Source organism: Sprattus sprattus (assembly GCF_963457725.1).
Source record: "Sprattus sprattus genome assembly, chromosome: 7".
Lineage (NCBI taxonomy): Eukaryota > Metazoa > Chordata > Actinopteri > Clupeiformes > Clupeidae > Sprattus > Sprattus sprattus.
This window is the reverse complement of record NC_137926.1, coordinates 8,113,723-8,133,139: the sequence shown is the minus strand read 5'-3', so window position 1 is coordinate 8,133,139 and position 19,417 is coordinate 8,113,723. Positions and strand designations below refer to the sequence as shown.

General features: G+C 42.8%; 2 protein-coding genes across 3 annotated transcripts in view; one reads left to right on the top strand and one right to left on the bottom strand.

Moving 5' to 3' along the window:
- Positions 1 to 1,832: 1,832 nt before the first annotated feature.
- Positions 1,833 to 13,520, bottom strand: rnf170 (ring finger protein 170). The gene is made up of 7 exons (XM_080842748.1): positions 13,477 to 13,520; positions 12,778 to 12,942; positions 12,442 to 12,523; positions 11,998 to 12,106; positions 10,402 to 10,475; positions 10,004 to 10,144; positions 1,833 to 4,014 (listed from the first exon to the last, which is right to left on the bottom strand). Exons 2-7 carry the CDS (start codon positions 12,915 to 12,917, stop codon positions 3,733 to 3,735), a joined length of 828 nt encoding a protein of 275 aa, XP_080698874.1. The 5' UTR covers positions 12,918 to 12,942; positions 13,477 to 13,520; the 3' UTR covers positions 1,833 to 3,732.
- A 272-nt stretch (positions 13,521 to 13,792) lies between these two features.
- hook3 (hook microtubule-tethering protein 3) overlaps positions 13,793 to 19,417 on the top strand; it is a 43,008-nt gene continuing 37,383 nt past the window's right edge. For both annotated transcript variants that reach the window (XM_080842658.1, XM_080842659.1), the window contains exon 1: positions 13,793 to 14,116. In XM_080842658.1, the coding sequence (XP_080698784.1) occupies positions 14,060 to 14,116 (57 nt within the window). In that variant the 5' untranslated portion in view covers positions 13,793 to 14,059. The remainder of the gene's footprint in view (positions 14,117 to 19,417) is intronic.

Sequence of the window (19,417 nt, the reverse complement as noted above, 5' to 3'; positions counted from 1 at the left end):
CTTCCTGGCCCTGCTGATTGTTTGGGATTTTTCAGGGCTGTTTGAGTTTCCTCAGCAGAAGTCTTAGACCTCAATCTCAGCTCTCACAGATCTTGACACGATTCATCTGCTTTTTGTGTCATGGGTTAGTGAGTTCAATTTGCATACTGTCATCAAAGACTTTTTTTTTATCATCTGCATGAAGAGCTCAGACATGTTGATCTTTGCAGGACAGTTATCCACCGCCACCTGGTGGTGAGTTTTCCGTTTACAGTTTTTTACAATTGCTAAAACACTAAAACCCACTGGCTGAACAAAGTTCTCAGTTGCCTGAACTCATGAAGCTAATTGTGCAGTCTGTTGTCAATACCTTAAACTATTTCTCATGGTAAAACACAATTTTTCGGGTCTCACTTAGACTTTTCAGCAAAACTCTAAACACATTCTCAGTCTTAAAACACATTCTGCACTCTAATTCACATGTCATCCATACTGGTAAACACAAGTTGCAACAATCAAATACAAATAGAGAACAAACGTCATTGATTGAACACAACTACTCAAAATTGATTTAACTTGTATCAAATGATGTGACACAACCAATATGAGCCAGTTTAGGGAGCAAACAGGTTGTTGAAGGTGGGAAGGAGAAAGTCTGAGAATGAATAGAAGAAACAATGTGAGGGGAGGAGGACAAGTAAACACCACATTGACTCCTTTGATTTTTGTCCCTTTTACTGTGGTAGTGTATATTGTAGTAGGCCTACAGTGCATTGTAGGCTGTATAAGGACAATACGTAAACATGTTGTATGGCCCTGAACATTGTGCTTTCTATTTGGTACAGTAACAGTACTGATTGCTCAATAGATTTTGACTGGTTGCAGGTTCATATCAACAAAGAACAAGAGTGAGTTGTGAGTAGTGAGATGCAGGGTACAGTACTATAGGGGTACAAGAAGGAGAAAGAACCAACACAAATTAGAGCAAAGCAAAGAAGTAATTTCTGATACATTTGTATAGCTACTATGAGAGAACATGTTTTCATTCATCAAAAGTCAATGATAGATAAATATGAAATTTGTTTTGAGGTAAAAAAAAAATGTACTTCTCCCTGAGAACTATATGTTTTGAACAGTGTGTTTTCTATTTTTTGGTGTATTGTTTACTGACTGCTTGAAAGTGTATACAATTTTGAACACTTTGTTCATGATTTGACAGCAGTGTTTGATTTTGAGCACAGGTAAAACTGTTTTGAGGCGAAAGTTTCATTTTGCAAGAGAATTCAGGGGTTTTGTAAATAGTGCTTGAAGATGAGGTTTTGTGTTTAGAGTTTAGAGAAAATGAGTGACTGTTTCAAGAATGTGTTTTAGCAATTGTAAAAAACTGTAATAGTACTTCAGTGTTATATTACATTTACTGGTACTTAAATTAAAAACATGATTCATTTGGGGTTTCAATCACAATCACAAAGCCTCCCTTAATTGCCCTTGTTCATTTTATGCTACACTTACAGTATATTCCAATGTACTCCAACAGCACTGAATAAAAACTAAACCTTCCTTATAGAAACTGCTTTATAGTTGGCAGCTTACCCGCCAGTGATATCTGTATTGACTTAATAGGATGCTTACTTAACCTTTTAATTCATTTTAAGTTACTTAATACTTACTCAATATGCCCTTCACACGTGTCAGTAAGCTGGACTAGTCTGAGCAGCAGTTCCACATATCATCCATAAAACCCATGACACCACCGCCACACATACTGCTGTTTGAATTTATATCTGCCAAAACTTAAGGTAGGTCAAAGCAAACATGCAAATACACATAAACAGTATGGAAAGATTAAATCAGACCATTTAATATGTAAGCTTTAATATATTTTCTTTATTCCTTGAGAGGATAACAAACATGTTCATATTTTCGTGAATGGGAATATTTCAGCCAATTCCTAATTCGGTCACTGTAATAATAGTCCACGGATCCTATCACTGCTGACTAGAGCTTTAAAACAGCAGTGTGAATCACATAATCATGGAGGTTTCGATCTTTTTCCATTAAGAAAAATACTGTAAACTTTTATTTTTTGTATCTGACACATTTTACATTCTAGGTCAATAAAAGAAGTCCGCAATAGTGCATTGATCCCTTTTTCTTTTAAAGAAATATACGTGTGCCACTTTCAGAGGGCACAAACCTGGGTGCCAGCCACAGAGATGTCTGTTTGAGTCGCTTCATGAGGAACCTCTCTGCAATCAATATAACTTTCCAAGATTAAAAGAGACAGAACAAAAAAAAATGTAAAAGAGAAAAGATTTCATGCTACCTGTGTGTATGGCACGCCAGCACTTGGTAGCGATGAATTGAAATAATGCATTTGTATTGGCAAATTATGGGCCTTTACCGAGTGGTGAACTAACCTTTCAAGGACACACCATCAGACAGCTAAAGTGCACACTCAGGTTTGAAAAGAGGATGACAAAGTTGTGCACGGCCGTCCGTTCCACCCTGAGAGTGTGTGAGGAAGGGCTAGCTTTTGGTTTGGCACCCACTGAAAGGTTTAGCTTTAAAAAACCGAGCTCAAGGCAACTGTATAGATTACCACACATTCCGGCATCCATCTTATTAAAATAATAACAGATAGCACTGAAGGTCAAGATTCTTATAAGAGGAAGAAGAGGAGAGGAGAGGAGATGAAGAGAAAATGAGAGCATGGAGAAAGAAAGGAAGGAAGAAAGGAAGGAAGGGAGGGAGAGAACAGAGAGTGGGCAACTGACTGATAAAAATAAAATGGTTGTTGAAAAACAAGGACAATTACACCTGACAAAAAAAAATCCTGATTCCACCAGAAAGTAGACAAAATAAACACAAAATGATTGTGTTAATGATGCCTCTCCATGGTGCTGTATCCCTGCTCATCTGAACAACTGCGCTGGCTTGGCTCTTGAACAGTGCAGTGCAGTTCTCTCTCCTAGTTTTTCTAAGTCTCAGACAACAGAGGATTTCCAGTTTAGAAAATGGCTCACACAATGAGCCCAAAAAAGAACTCTCACACATATTGCATTTAATCTAAAGTCTTGAACTTGAATCGATATGTTGCAGTTAAAGTCAAGGCTACGGTAGTTTAACCTTCTTATAGGGCCCTCGGCCTCAAAAATATAATCGAGGTCACTTGAGATGACAAGTTGCACCATCTTTATCTATATTCTTTTCAACAATTTGTGAATTTGCAAAATAGGTCCACACTAGCAGAGACAGGCCGAAAGTGTCCCCATGTGACAAATCCAGCACGAGAAATTCGGATCCGTCTTCGTGGGACCGTTCATGTAGGGAATGCCAGGTATGATGATGGCCATGCAACACACACACACACACACACACACACACACACACACACACACACACACACACACACACATACACACACACACACACACACACACACACACACACTGCAGCAATAAAAATGAAAACAAAGCTAGCACCCGGACGAAGATTCAAGTCACGCTCCACATCTGAAACACACACTTACCACACACTAGGTTGGTGGCTTTCTAAATAGGAAGACCGAGCACACACATCTTTTTCTTACAATGTCTCTGACCTGAAAAAATGGCGAGCTATAATGTGTCCATGAGTGTATGTGTGTATGAATGAGTGTATGTGTGTGTGTGTGTGTGTGTGTGTGTATATGTGTGTGTGTGTGTGTGTGTGTGTGTGTGTGCCAGGTGCCTGCGTGCAAGTTGCCACACATCAGTCTCCGCCGCCTCCGCCCAGCCTCTGGGTCACCACCTCGCGGTACATGATGGAGATATAGATGAAGAGGAGCAGGATGACGAAGAAGTCGTCCATGAAACCCAGCAGGCCGAAGATCGCCTCTGGGATGAAGTCGAGCGGCGAGGCCAGGTACGTCAGCGCCCCCACCAGACAGAGCAGGATGCGCAGCCGGAACATCCAGAAGAGCCCGCCCACGGAGAACATCTCCCGGAAGGCGTGCCGCAGCAGTGTGGGCACGTCCCGCAGACGCTCCATCAGCTACGGGAAGGCAGGAGGGACATTAGAGACGGAAGGAGAGGAGTGTAGAGAGAACAAGAGGAGGTGGGAAGCAGATTAGACAAAGGGGCACCAAGTAAGAGAGAAATCAGGACAGGAGAGTCAGAGGAGTGACCAGAGGAGGGGAGAAACTCATTTAGGCTGCAATGATACTGTATTTTAAGACTATGAAAGCTTATGCTGTAAATGAAAGCTTGTGCTGTCCTCCGGCAAAATCCTCGGATGCCCACGCTTGGTTCAAGTTAGCTTGTTCAGAATAACAGACTTGTGGAAGATGGCTTAGCGAAAGAATGTGTTTATTCAATCATAGGCCACGATCAGCTCCATACAACACAAGCATGCACAAGGCACGTCTGCATGTTGAGGAGTCGGTCTCCTTGCTTCTTCTTCTTCTTCTTACAAAAAAGGTTGTGTCTCTTATAGTATGGAATTAACATGTAAACAATATCGAGAAATTAAAGGTGTGTCCATAAATGAAAGTAGGAAGTATGACCTAATTTGGTCTGACTCAATTAGGTCTCAATTAATTAAGTGTCTGTCTGGGGTCCTGGCAACCATTGATCTCCAGCTGTTCCTTCCTTCCTGACCCTGGACAATAGCTATTTGATGTCTCAGGGACCAAATGGTTGGGGAACAGGCCTGCACCCGTCTGTGAGGCCTTAGATGCATATTGACAGAATGGACCTTGCTGTGATTGCATATGACTAAAATCTATGTAATCTAACAACCCCACCCTTTGATCATCAAATATTCTTACATCATGATCACAATAAAAAATGATAAACAAATAACAAAGAAAAATGTAAACAAACACATATATCTCCATAGTGTAGTGGCTAATCATTAGTGTAGTGGTTATTCGTGGTGTTTGTTTTCTAATATGGGTACCAAGTCCCTTATCTTACAGATGAAAGCGAAAAACCTTCTTCGGGAAAATTCTTTCATGATTCTACGATTTATGTAGCAATCCTTACCCCTCGGCAAGCTGCAAGTGGCGACTAGGTACCATGCTTGTTATTCATATGCGATTAAATCTGTGATGTAGTATCGATGGGATCCTTCTTAATGTGGGCTATGTGTGGCGGTCTTGTAGTCATCCTGACAATAATATACATAGAAAATCTGATCACTGCATAAACGCTCAAAATGGGAACAATAAACATAAAAACATAATCGTCCGAATGATTCCAGAGTAGTCTCCCCATGAACCTACCCACCCCAACCAGGTTGCGTTTTCAAACGCTTTACATTTGTGTAAATGTCCTGTATGTATGTGGAAATATTCTTATGTAAGTACAGCACTCCTGCTCCAGTCCGGGGGTAAATGTGAATAGGCGTGTTTCTCACAAACGAACATACTCCCATTCATAGCCACCTTGACGTCCGTCTCTTGGTGGCTATCCTATGAGGAGGAGACGTCTGGGGTGAAGATTATCATAGTCAGGATGATAATTTCCATCCACTCGATGCACTTTGGCGACGTCATTCTCATGTTGCCAGCTGATGTCGTCAAATCAGCTGTTCTGGGTTATGAATTAACAGGTGAAAGCAAAAAATCCCCTTAATTTGTTTGAGTCAAATTATTTCACAGTCCTGCTTTTGCACAGCGACCCATGCGTTCCACATGCTGTGAGTGGCGACTATATGCATCTCTGGTCCATCAGTTTCTGATGTCAGGCTTTGAATGTTGTGTCGTCTCTGCTGTCCAACGGGTGAGGTCAATCTGGACAACGGTGATGGCTTGGTCAGTGCAGCGGTTCAATGGTTCCTGCGTTCCAGTTCCCCTCATGCTGCACCTTGGACTTGTTCTGAAATACAAACAGAGAAAACAGCGGCAGTATCACATATTCCAAGAATGTGGCATCTCATTCATATGACCAGAACAAACAAACTTAAAAAAACACAACATTGAACATTTAAACTGCCTTAATACTAGGGATCTGACCTTTATCATTAACCCCTATCTCATAGTCATGTCCATACAAGTCATCATCTAAATTCCCATCCAATCATCATATCATTGCTAAAAGTAATGTTATGATTAACACAAAAGTGCATGACTTGAGGTTAGCCGTAATCATGTTTTTTCCTTGCACTCCACCAGAGAGGGTTGTTCTGGGGCCATGCATTATGTGCTGTGGGTGGCATCAGTTCTCCCTGTACAGTGACTGCAGCAGAACAAAGTGTACCTACTTTGAGTGGTCTTTCACACTTCAAAGTATGTTCCCCATCAAGTGGCTCTGGATACCTCCTTACCACTCTGGCTCTCTGGACTGCTCTCGTCAATGTTGTACCGTGCTGACTCTCGTCATTGCAAATATCCAGGTGGTTAAGGGCTCGTTTCTGATAATTATTGACCATGCTTTCATCATCTCTGTTGTTATAGTTAAAATGAGAAGCATGTCTGCCTCTGCCCTGAGATCTGCATTCTCTAGCCCAATGGCCATAATTCTTACACTTACGGCATACATCATGTGATTTTCTTCCCAACCTACATCTAGATGTCCTAGTTCTGATGCTTCTAGGGTCACCTTGATTACCAAATTTCTCATTTCTAAACAGGCACTCTGGATCTGTGTGTGTGCCATGGATGCAGACCCTTCTGATCTTTTGTTCTGTGTCACGTTCCATTCGCCTTGCTACACTAATAAGCATCTCAAAGGTGAACGTTGTGTCTTCCCAGCCGGGTGTGGTCAACTTCACAATACTTCTGAGCTCAGGGACAGTATTATGCAAGAAATTTGCCTTCAAGGCACCGTTGTTATTGGTCATAACATTCTCCTCTGTCATCCCGCTCATACCTGAATGTCTTAAAAATGCTTCAGCAAATCTTTGGGCAAAATCATCCACCGCTTCATTAGCCATCTGTCTACAACCAGATATTTTCCCCCAATCTGTAGTCGCATTGGTAGCCTCCTGAATCCACTCACGGACTGCCTTCCAGCCATTAACTAGGTTCTGTTGATCCTCTCCTAATCCAACATCAACATCTCGCTTCACCTTGTCAGCCTCAGTGTTGTTTAACACAGTGCATAAAAGTGAAACGCCGTCATATGGGTGCAACTGATAAATCTTTTGCAACCGGGTAATCTTGGACCAAATATCCATCCCTGCTTTACGCGGATGTTGCAGATCTTTCGACCATTCGTCAATATCTTGCGGCTTTGCAGATTTATAAGAGTGCAGTACATTTCCACCAGTATATCTGGATGTCAAAGGTCTCAATTTGGCCAAGCCATCATTAACACCTGAGTCATTCATGTCCTTTGACCCACAATTAACAAATGGCATTGTTCCAGATGCCTTTGGTCTCTCCCTCTCCTTGGGAGGGGGGTGCGCACTTTGTTCTGTGAGATGTGATATCTCTTGGTCGTTTCTAGCCTGTCTTGCTTTCAATGTCTTCACATCATTTGCAAGTGCTAGAATAGTGTTGTCAACAGTCAGGCGCCATTCTAATTCAGTCTTTTCATGTTTCACTTTAGCCAATTCACCTTCAAGTGACGATACCTTATCTCTCTCAATCTTCAGAATTCTGTCTGATTCAATTTGTTCTTGTGCCCTCTGACGGCGCATTATGTGATCCAAAATGACGAGAGAAAGTGAGATTTTGTCTTTTTCGCGCAAGAGTTTTTCAAAACTGCGCCTAATGTCATCAAGAGGCCATATCCCATTGTCGGGCAGAATATTATATTTGAGTCCGATTTTCCTCTCGGTCTCATTCATTTTAAAATGACCTTTCAAAAAACCTCTGATTGTCTCAATCATGGTAATCTCGTCAAAACCACGCACTGCCAAATCGCCCATCTCCATAATAGGGGCGCTGTTGGCCTGGCTAAAACTTCTCATGAACATCTTTGATTTTTAACAGCAAAACAAGCGCTTTTCGCTTCTAGCAATGTAATGCTCCCTCTTTAAAACTTCAAACGGATGTTACAAAAAATACATTTAACAAAGGTAGAACTATGCAACTGGACTTTTGACCAAATCTCTAATAAACCAAATAAACAGAAGTTCTTCACTTCAGCGAGCTCATAGGCTCTCGGACAACGGCCAGCTTGAACTACCAGTTTGAATTCCTTTGACGGCAATTCAAAAACACAACGCTATGAAAATTACTCTTGCAACTCACTAACTCACTTTTACCCATCCAATGGTTGCAATTAATACAGTTTACTCGGACAGCAAATCAAATGGCTCACTCTGAAAAATGTATACGTTGCTATGCCACTTCTGTGCGCAAAAGCCAACGATATAATTATCAAACTAAATCCTACACTGCAGTCACCGCTCAGTCAGTTAATACTGCGAATTCTAATAAGCGTCTTTCACCCTGTAAGAATTCAACACTGGGGATATTTCCACCACGGACCTCAGTCCCAAGTAATTTATCAATCGTTTGTTCACAGCCTACACCGTTAACTTATCGTTTTCCGAAAAGGTAATATTACAGAGATACCCTTAACAATACAACTCAGAATGCTTACGACTACGAAATCGTAACACTTACACACAAATGATCTGTCTCAGAAAAACAATAACACTTGTAGGCCCTAGTTTACAAATCCGTATTCATGCTAACTGCCTCTAATTCATTACACAGCAACTTTCTGTTCGTTTTTTCAGCGATAAATAAAAGATGCACTCACCGTTTGAGTTGAGAAGCTTCTTTTCTTCCTTTATCGTGAAACTGGGTGGAAACACCAAGTGAAAGCTTATGCTGTAAATGAAAGCTTGTGCTGTCCTCCGGCAAAATCCTCGGATGCCCACGCTTGGTTCAAGTTAGCTTGTTCAGAATAACAGACTTGTGGAAGATGGCTTAGCGAAAGAATGTGTTTATTCAATCATAGGCCACGATCAGCTCCATACAACACAAGCATGCACAAGGCACGTCTGCATGTTGAGGAGTCGGTCTCCTTGCTTCTTCTTCTTCTTCTTACAAAAAAGGTTGTGTCTCTTATAGTATGGAATTAACATGTAAACAATATCGAGAAATTAAAGGTGTGTCCATAAATGAAAGTAGGAAGTATGACCTAATTTGGTCTGACTCAATTAGGTCTCAATTAATTAAGTGTCTGTCTGGGGTCCTGGCAACCATTGATCTCCAGCTGTTCCTTCCTTCCTGACCCTGGACAATAGCTATTTGATGTCTCAGGGACCAAATGGTTGGGGAACAGGCCTGCACCCGTCTGTGAGGCCTTAGATGCATATTGACAGAATGGACCTTGCTGTGATTGCATATGACTAAAATCTATGTAATCTAACAACCACTATATAAGACTATAGTAATTAGGGCTATATTGGCAAAGAGTTTTGGCACAGATGCCCTGATTTGATTCGATTACAATTACTATTCACAAGCTACCGATTCGATTCAATCCAAAAATTTACAGATTGATATCGAATCAGACAAATAAAAAAAGGATTAATCACCCCACTAACAGCAATTTTGTTAAAAGTATTTCTGCATAATATTTTTTTTACCACACGCTAAAAACAAAGAAAAATAGACAGCTACATATTGAAATATCTCTGTTTTACTGCTCTCCCATTTAGGCCACAAGTGTCTCTTTCCAAAATATTCCATAAATCTAGAGCTCCTACTTAAAAGTCAACAAACCTTGGGAGCACCAACAACAGTACAGTTGACACTGTTAAAATCAAACTAGCCTGCTAACTGATGTGTTTTGGTGATCGATTTAGAAGAAAAAGCTACAGAACACATTCTTGCAGGGTTTCCGTTAGAGAGCGCAGAACTACAGAGTGAATAGCCGAGACGGCACGTGGGATTGCTAAGTGTTAGTCTGTCCTTCAAATGGCCATACGCCATCAAAATAGATCTGAGGATGATAATAAAAAGCACACCTCAAAAAGCTGCATACTGTCGCTTTAAATGAAATTAAGAGAATAATCGAGATTGCCATATCAAAAGTCCCGACCCCAACCCTTCCCCATCGCCACACGGAGCCCTCACCGATCTGGGCTGTCCGGAGAACCTGCGGTTATAGTCGGTGATGTCCTGCAGGATGAGGTTGGCCTCGGGCTGCCCATCATCCGGATGATCAGAGGGGGGCGGCTCGTCCGTCCCGTGGAAGAGCGGGAACATCAACGTCACCTGACCACACAACCGGGACCAGTTAGTCAAACGCAGACACAGGAGGTGAACCATGGGTTTACACGTATAAAACTCTAGGTATCAGCACATTTAAGTGCCAATTTGACTGGACTTTACCTCTTAATAGCTGGGTATAACTATATATAATTATTAGATATACTATCAACTCAACTTTTTGAACTTCTAATATCCAGAGCTAACTCAGAGCTAGCCTGAGCTAATGCACTGGAAGCAGAAGTGGAGCACAGTTCTCTTACCGTTTGTCTACATATGGGACAGCTGATTGGCCCAAGCCACGTCCCGTACCGCCAGTAGGCAATGACACAGGAGCCTGTCGATCAGACCAACAGAGAGAGCAGAATGTCAATCAAGAATGACAGGCAGGAGGCTCCCCAAGATGCCATCCCCATTAGGGGTGTGCCAAATAATCGTCATGACGATGCATCGCGATTCTAATTTTCACGATCTACTGCATCGATTGTTGACGCCAAGTATCGATTATTAATTAAAAAAAAAAAAAAAAAATTTTTTTTTTTTTTTTTTTTTAATTGCATGAATGGTTGGCGAACATCAAACATTTCCGGCCGCGCGATACTGCGACAAGTCATTCATAAAAAAAACATGCAGTGTATCCAGTAATAATAATATTTGTGTTAAGTAACCTCCAAAAGTCGTTTAAATAAATACAGCTATGCATGAACTGAGTTGCTTTGAGTTATCAATTGAACACACTATCCAGATCATACACAGCCAGTCAGCCACTGGTAATGGCTTCATTTTTTTCTAACAGTGTTCAGTGAAAATTCGCAATGCATCGCAATAATTCAAGTATCGCGATGCATCGTGATAGAATCGCATCGTGGCATGTGAATCGTGATACGAATCGAATCGTGACTTCTTTGGCAATACCCACCCCTAATCCCCATGAGCTGACCCCCTTCCTTATGAATTGAAGTAAGGTGTAGTTTTAAGTGTCTGTTCCACAGATGTAATGTACTGGCACAAGTGTCCCACTCTATCCATGTTCCCCTTGAAGACAGACCGGTGTAGTGTAGGGGTTCAGGTCAGGTCAGGGTTAGGGTTAGGTTTAGGCTTAGGCTCTACCAGTGTAGAATGGTGGAAAATGGTAAAAAGGATGACAGAGGGCAGTCAAGTCATTACAATGCTACACAACCTGCCTAGCAAAACTAAACAACCTGCAGTATGAATACAGGACCATGTTGTGATACTTAAGATTCTTAAACCCTGCTTCATACCATTTTTTAGTTTATTTACAAAGTTCTGTGAGTCAATTCAGGTGTTTGCCATAAATTGTTTCTGAACAACTGACTGCTGAAATACCATTGTTTGCTGCATTGCTAGCTGTATATTCTTTGTGAAAATAGTGGTCTTTCTGGGTAGGTGTGTTATGATAAGGACATGTCACATCAGTTCTAACTTACCAAAAATTACCCACTGCGCTGGACATCAGCTCTTACTTAATTTGTCTGTAAAGCTTAATGCTTGCATAACAGAATTTCATGAAAGCTATCTTGTTTATAGAACTAAATATAATTTACATTACAGATGTATCAGTGAGTTAAATATAACACCCCCTTTTCTACCTGATTCAGTTCTTTGCAACCAACCACTGAAACAAATAGAAAATAAAGAAAAACCAGAAGCAGAAACCATGCCCTAGATACACCAGCAGCTAATCATCACAGAGTCTCAGCCGTCAGAGTGCTGCTAGCACCACACTCACCACAGAAGAGCCTTTCAGAAAAAAATGAGTTAAAGAATAGTGGTGTGTGTGTGTGTGTGTGTGTGTGTGTGTGTGTGTGTGTGTGTGTCTGACTCGTAGCCATACTCACCACAGAATAGGTGGCCACAGTTGGTCTCCACAGGCAGAGAGGCCTGCTGCAGGCACACCGGACAGGACATGTCTGTGTAGAACTGGTGTCTGGGCTCTGGCGGCGTGTCCTACATGAAAGAATACCAGTCAGACCGACAGACAGACAGACAGACAGACAGACAGACAGACAGACAGACAGACAGACAGACAGACAGACAGACACACACACACACAAACACACACACACAAACTATTTAGACCAATTTTTCAATCATCTATTTCTGAAAGTCTCATATAAAGAAATAATGAAGGTTTTAGAGCCATGCTAGGGCAACCATAACCACGACCTTAAATAAATGTCAGTGACACCAATATCACGTTCATAGGTTGTGGTATTGTGGCTTTAAAAGAGAGTGAATGACTGTGATGTTAAACCGGAGAAAGAACAGAAAAGAGGGTTCACCTGATCTGCCTGTAGACGCTGTCGCACTGCACGTACATGTTCTTGGTTTTCTGGGTGGATTCTCTGTTGTTGTTGTTCGTTCCTTCATGAAAATATGAGGAGGGAGAGGGGGAGACTTGTTTAGACTTCCACTGTAACAACCAAGTTGTTCAATGCCTCCACTGCCTTAGCGCCATCTCAGGAACAGCACAAAACACACAGAGAGATGATCTGGCCCTAACTGTGACATCAACTGTGTTGTTTAAAGCCTGTATTACGGTTTGCTAAAGGTATGGACATATAAACAGAACATACACTCCATGTGTTCTGAGGCACACTTTCTAATTCTGCACTTACCTGAATAGCAGTGCAGCCAATCCACCAAGAAAGGCAAGGCTCAAAACAACCACGAAGAGGACGGGGTTACTAATCCCCTCTATGAGAGAGTCTTCATCTTGTAGGAGACGACTCGCTTGCAGGCACTGGTTTTCTTCCATTCCAACGGATCATAATCTGTGACTCCTGATGCATCACAAAATGAGATCTTTTTGACAAGAACTTATCGTTAGCTACCTGATGGGTTTGCTAAGTAAATTTAAACGATTTCGTTGTAATATTATGTTACAGTGTAACAACAATTTGCTACAGCCCATTTTCTGACTTGAGTCCATTCAAGTTTGATAGACATGAAACGAAAGCACTTCATAGTCAAGGACCTGTAGTGTAACGTTACCTAATTACCTTAGTTACCTACTACTTTTACATTTCTACATGTTTTCTACATGTTTGCTACATGCTACGTTTGTTGTTAACTAACGCTGTCCACTGACAACCACAGAAGATTAACCTGGCTAAATAAGTTAACCAGTATCAACAGCCTCCAGACGGGCTGTCAGCTGGTAAGCTAATGCAACCTGAGTACTGTCAGTGACAATATACCAATTCAAAAAAGTAAACAGACATCATTCGTCTGAACATAACACGAATATGTGTTACTAATGTACACGTACATATTTTACAAATAGACACCAATACATTTAGCATAATGTTGCCTACCTTGAATTTTCTAACGTACAATGTTATCAGAGCTGTATTTCCGCATTCCTCTTGAGGACCTTGTTGAGGTATGAGTTGTGCGCCTACCAGTATAAGAAGTTCAAATTAAAATGATAAAAATAACCATTTGAATTTAAGATTTTATTTATGAACGCATACATGAAATTGATTTAAAACTAAAGGTATCTTTTGAATGTATGTGTTTTCTTTTCTTTTGTTTTTTTTATACAGGCGCAAGGCTGTCCATATTGTGCAGGGTGGCATCTTAAGGACCCCGACTGGGCTGGAAAAAGGCACAGAGGGATAAACCGGTGGGGTGGCTGTGTGTGTGTTGGCGTTTTGTTCTTAACAATTGTTTAATTCCCTTTTCGAAACTGCAGACCGATACACACGCGAAAGGCTAAGAGGGGTGTAAGTTGTCCTGTACCACTCGGACGAGATCGCAACAATTCGTCAGGTTGTGCTGATCAAACCGATCAGATCAGACGTCTTCGGAAATTATCCTGTGTGGATACGTTCCCCGTTAGGATAAAGACAGCCTGCCAGCAAGCAAACTAGTGCGGTGGATTAATCTAAAGAGACGATGAGTTCTCTGGATTCTGTGGATCGAGTCGAGTTGTGCGAGAGTCTGTTGACATGGGTGAGTGTATTCCAATGCTGCTTGGCATTTTTATGATCGTTAGCTGCCCAGCTAACGTTAGACGAATAGGTTTAACTGACAAGCTAACGGTAGGACCAGCTAGCTACCTACCTTAGTTGTATTGATGAATACAGTGTATGTCACACCGGCCAATGTATTTGTGTGTTTATAGCTAACTTATCGAGCTAGCATTATTGTATGCTCATTCTACGCAGTCATTTTACGCAGTTTTCTCGTCTTTAACATTGAGGTTGGTACTTTGCCATTTCTTGGAAGGGGAAACACAGCTGCCCAAGAGAAAACAAAAATATTCCCTTAGCCTAACGAACGTAATAATTAACATGTGAAAGCCAGAACTGTTATGTCATAACAAAAATGTCAATTAAATATAAGGACATAACGTTAGGTAACATGGTACGCTTTGTTGTTGCCCCGTTTGTGATTGCCTTCTGCGAATGGGGTGCTTAATTAGAGGGTTGCCCGTTTTATGTATGCAGGTAACTTCCTACAGTAACGACACTTGTAAAGATTCTCAAAGGGTCATCTTTCCCGTGCTGCTGTTACGCATGGTTTGGCCTACGCAGATTTTGAAACCTTCCTAGTCCGACGAAAACAGCGTTATTGCTGCCTACTTAAATGTCACCAGAATATCCTACACACCCCCCTCCCACAAAAACTGTTAAGTTTGTATTCATAAGATTCCACAGGCAGCCATTTATTAAACAGTGTCACTTCAGAGTAGATATCAGATAACAATTTCAGCCTTTGGATAGTGTTCAGTGTGCTAATGTTTTCTGGCTTTTTTTTTGGTTATACCTTGGTTATCTGCTCCACTCCCCAGTTCAAAGCTTTCTGGACGCACTGCAGACATACTGGTCTGATTTCTACCTGAACATTTTGAACAGTAAAGCTGCTGCCTGTGGTGTCAATCAGCAACTCTGCATTCCTCTGGCTCTGTTTTAATCACATCACTCTGGTGCTTACAAATAGGTCACTACTGTAGGACTACTGTTCTCCGACTTTGGTACGTCAACTGAGTTTGTGCACATCTTAGCTCCAGTTTAAAGCTAATATATGTCAAAGAGCCCCAGTCAGCAATTAACATTATGGCTGTGCTGTGGACAAAGCACAACATGAAGGGGGATGAGTATTTATACAGCACACACTGAAACATGATCGCGAAAGCTAGCCAGGGAGGGCAGCATGTGCCGAGGTGATGTAATCAAAACAAGCACAGTGCAAAGGCTGCTGAGGGGATTGAAAGGGGACCCTGCCTCAGTGGACACACGACAAAGCTAGATAAGGATACCAGCCCTGACTGACAGCAGGTTCTTGGACTGAAAGGGACGTAAACAAGCCTTGTGTAGAAAACCCAGGACGATGCCTTGGGGCAGCACTTATCACGTCATCTCTGCCTCTCTGTTTGTCTGTTTCTCTCCCTCAGTCTCCCACTCTGTCTCTTTCTCTCCCTGTCTTTCTCCTGTAAATGACTTGTCACAACAACAAAAGGCAAACGATATAAGATGTGCACAGAGAAGGACAGCTGCATTAACTGGATGGGCAGTGGTGAGCAAACAGATGTTTCACACTACCAGGAGACACTCTCTGCCTCTAGACATACGAATAAGGAAACATGGTTGATGACCGCTTAGGGAATGGATAATGGCTGTGCTGTCAGCACACATCATGATGCCTCAGCTAAAGGAGATGGACATATAAACGGCTAAAGACTTGCTGATTCACATCCTGAAATGTCAAAGGCAGCATAGGCTGGCAGTAACAGCACAGTCTGGCAGTAGCGGCATAGTCTGGCAGTAACGGCATAGTCTGGCAGTAACGGCATAGGCTGGCAGCAACGGTAAAGTCTGGCAGAGGGGGTTAAGGGTGAGTGGAGGACGAATGGCCTTGGGCCGTGTATGATGTGATGGTCAGTAGATTCAATCTCTCTCTCGCTCATATTGTGACATTATCATAAATGATAAACTAAGCCCTGGGTGTTTGTATGCTGCTCCCACGACAACGCATCACATCTTGGCATGGTGTCTTTGATCTGTGGTCACATAACTTGCTTTGACATCACTTGAACAACCTCATCTTCTCCTCCTTCTTCAAGCTGTCAGTGAACAGGTCCTCAGGGAGAGGCCGACAGGTGTGAAGCTAATTAACGTGTTTTTATAGACTAGTGGGACAGGTTAGAACTTTTGTGCTTCAGTGCCGAAGGGTGGGGCACGCTGCAGGTGAAATTAACAGGTTCCACGGTTGCTTTCCCACAACATAGTGGTGGTGGAGAGAATATGTTGCTGCTTCTTATCAGAAAGTAGGGCAAGCTGCAAGTCACGAAATGCACCAGTTTGTTTGTGTGAAAGGACCTTTCTCTTTCCTGTGCTAGTGAGCGAAGTGATCTCTGCATGATCAACAGTGGAAGTGGTGACTCAGGGCCTCGCACTTCCTGTCTGAAATATTTGTGCCCTCAGTGCTGAAAAGCCTCTTATTCCCATCCATAAATAGAGCGTCTGGTGCTCACACACTGTTTTGTGCCTAACCGCCAGTTCTCTCAACGATCTGTCTCTGACTCCAGTGATGGGGCTATTGCCTCGCTGTCCACACACACAAATACTCCCAGCTGGCTGGCTGGGCCGAGCATATGGCTTGGGAGCCAGCTAATAGGCCGGCACTGGGACCTCTGCGTGATGCAACAGGCTTGGCCCGGGGGCTGTGCCATGGCCCGTAGGGACTGGGTAGACGCAGACGGGCAGATCGATCCAAACCACCGTATCATGCTGTCCTCATCCATCTGTCATTCAGAAAGCGGGGGGAGAAAAAAAAATCTAAACTGAGCTCCTATCATTGACATCACTTTCAGGACCCCAGAGGAGTTGGCTGTCGGGCGACTCTGACTTGGCTTCACCAGTGACTTTGCCTGGATGTTTGTCAACAGCAGATTGCCACATAGCCTAAATGGTGCAGTCATGGGCCTGACAGACCACTGAGCTGGAGTGTGGATGAGGCTCTTAAGCTGTCGTTTGCTAGTTGAAACTTTATATTTCAAACATTGCACAAAGACGTAGACGTCTACGTAGACGTTGGTGTCATGTTGAGACAAGGCAACTTGGTCAGTTTTATTGCCGTTTAAATCAGAGTTATTATGCATGGGAATCGTTTGTCATGCATCTCGACAGCCCCTCTGACCTCAGCAGAAGCCCTGTGGCAACAGTTTGACTGGCGCTGTGTCGCCCAACAGTGTCCGCCTTGTTTGGTGAGAAGAAAGGGCTGGTAACTGACAGCCAGAGAGGCCACTGTACACTACAGTAGACTGGGCACGCTCAGTGGAGGCAGGGAGCCAGAGCGAGGGCCTGGGCGCTTGAGACGTGTACACCAGCAGGTTGGACCTGAGGCCCATTCAGTCGAGACTACTGGAGCGCAGCACCCATGGTGCAGTGGAAAGCTTGGAGCCCTCAGTCAGCACGTCAGGCACGCCTACAGATACTTGTGTTCTTTGTCTTCAGTGATGCAACACTGTTCACAACGATAATTGTTACGCATGGTTTGGCCTACACAGATTTTGAAACTTTCCTAGTGTGACGAAAAAGCGCTATTGCCACCCACTTAGATAACACAAGAATATCCTAAACATACCCCCACCATGGTGTAGGCCAGGGGAAAGTCTGGAGCCCTCAGTCAGCACGTAAGGCACGCCTAAAGAAACTTGTGTTCTTTGTCTTCAGTGATGCAACACTGTTCACGACAATAATTGTTATTTAAAATGGTTGAATAGGCCTAAGGTCTCCACACAACAGGACTAGAGTGTTTCGAGAAGCAGTGTAGAATTCATATGCAATAGCTATCTATTCAGGATGATGGGCTTTGGTTTTGTTGTGGATGGCAGTTATTATTGTTCATTGTTTGTGTTATCCCAGGTGTTAATGGCTGCCAGTTGGGGTTTGTCCCTTGGTTGTCCCTAAGGATGTTTTACAGTGTGAGTCTACGAAGGGCACACACAGCTTTCACGGCCTAGAGGCTTGTGAAGACAGGGAAAAGGTTTCTCCTACAGCTGGAAATAATGTGGTTTGCTCGCATTCCACACATAGCTGTGAGCAGCGCTGAGGGAATGAGAATCTCACTGAGCATCGCAGTCCTTTCCAGCCATTTCATGAGGGCCGTAGAGCTAGCCAGCTAACCGCATAGACCAGCTAAGCTACACCCTTAACCACACATTTTAACAGGGTGAAGGAGCTAAGCCCGAAGCCAACAAACTAATTTCACATAAAGCTCAGGCAAGAATCTTTCAGAGGTGACCAGCCTGGATGAGACAATTGACAAGAAGTATGTGTGCTCATCAGGAATTCTCTTTATCTGGTAATGTCCGCATGTGCACTCCTAAGCCTGATTGTTTGTGGCTGCTTGCTTTGACAGGCAGGGTTTGTAAGCTGTGTTTTTGGTAGTTTTCCTAAGAGCTGGCCAACCCCACCCCACCCCTCCCTACTCTCCCCCGGTGTTTCCTCACAGTCTGAAGAGATTATGGGTGTAGACTTCCTCTGTTGCGTCATGAACTTGAGTGATCCTTTCAGCAATGCAAGCAGGCACTACTTAGGACATTTTGAGGTTTTTTGGGGCTCTTTTAATTCGTTTTTTATTGTGATTAGGTGTTTTACTGACTAGTTTTAAAGCTGTGGTTGAATGTATCCTGTTTGTAGGTGACCTGTAAAATCAGGGCAGGGTCCAGACCAATGACATCACGGCACTTTTATGGGTAATGGCTGCCAGCAGGCATGAGCTGAGGCGAGCCTGGGCAAATCCTCAAGAATCTGGGGAAGATTTGGGGGATTATTTGGTCAATGGTCCAATCTCCCTGGAGTATCAACCCTGTGCCCTGATCTTGACCCAAGGTCCTGGTTTGGACATTTTGCCCAGGATTTGAATAGTCTTTTATTCCCCAAGACGCCATCATGATATCATGTGCTGGGTGCATATTATTACCATGTGCAAGTAATATCATAATAACAGCAAGGTCTCCTGGACTGTTGGTCCGCATCACAACCACATCACTGAACAGTGTGATCAGTCTGATCAGCCACTGCCTTTGTCATTTATTTTTCAAGACAGGGACAGTGCACAATAAGTGTGGTATTGTATGTATGGTTTGCAATCTTTCTTATATTGATGCCCATTCCTCCCTTGGAGAATACACATTGGTGGAAGAACACCTTGGCCCTAGTTTAACCCCATTTGAAAATGTTCACGATTTGTGTATTTTGTGGTAGGAGACTCCTACTTTTCCTGGGATAGCCCTGAGCCTTCTGT

Coding starts and splice junctions, on each gene's coding strand:
- rnf170 (XM_080842748.1), bottom strand. CDS start 12,917: ATGGAAGAAAACCAGTGCCTGCAAGCGAGTCGTCTCCTACAAGATGAA. Junction 12,524..12,777: donor TTGGCTGCACTGCTATTCAG/GTAAGTGCAGAA, acceptor ATTTTCATGAAG/GAACGAACAACAACAACAGA. Junction 4,015..10,003: donor TCTCCGGACAGCCCAGATCG/GTGAGGGCTCCG, acceptor GCCTTCCCGTAG/CTGATGGAGCGTCTGCGGGA.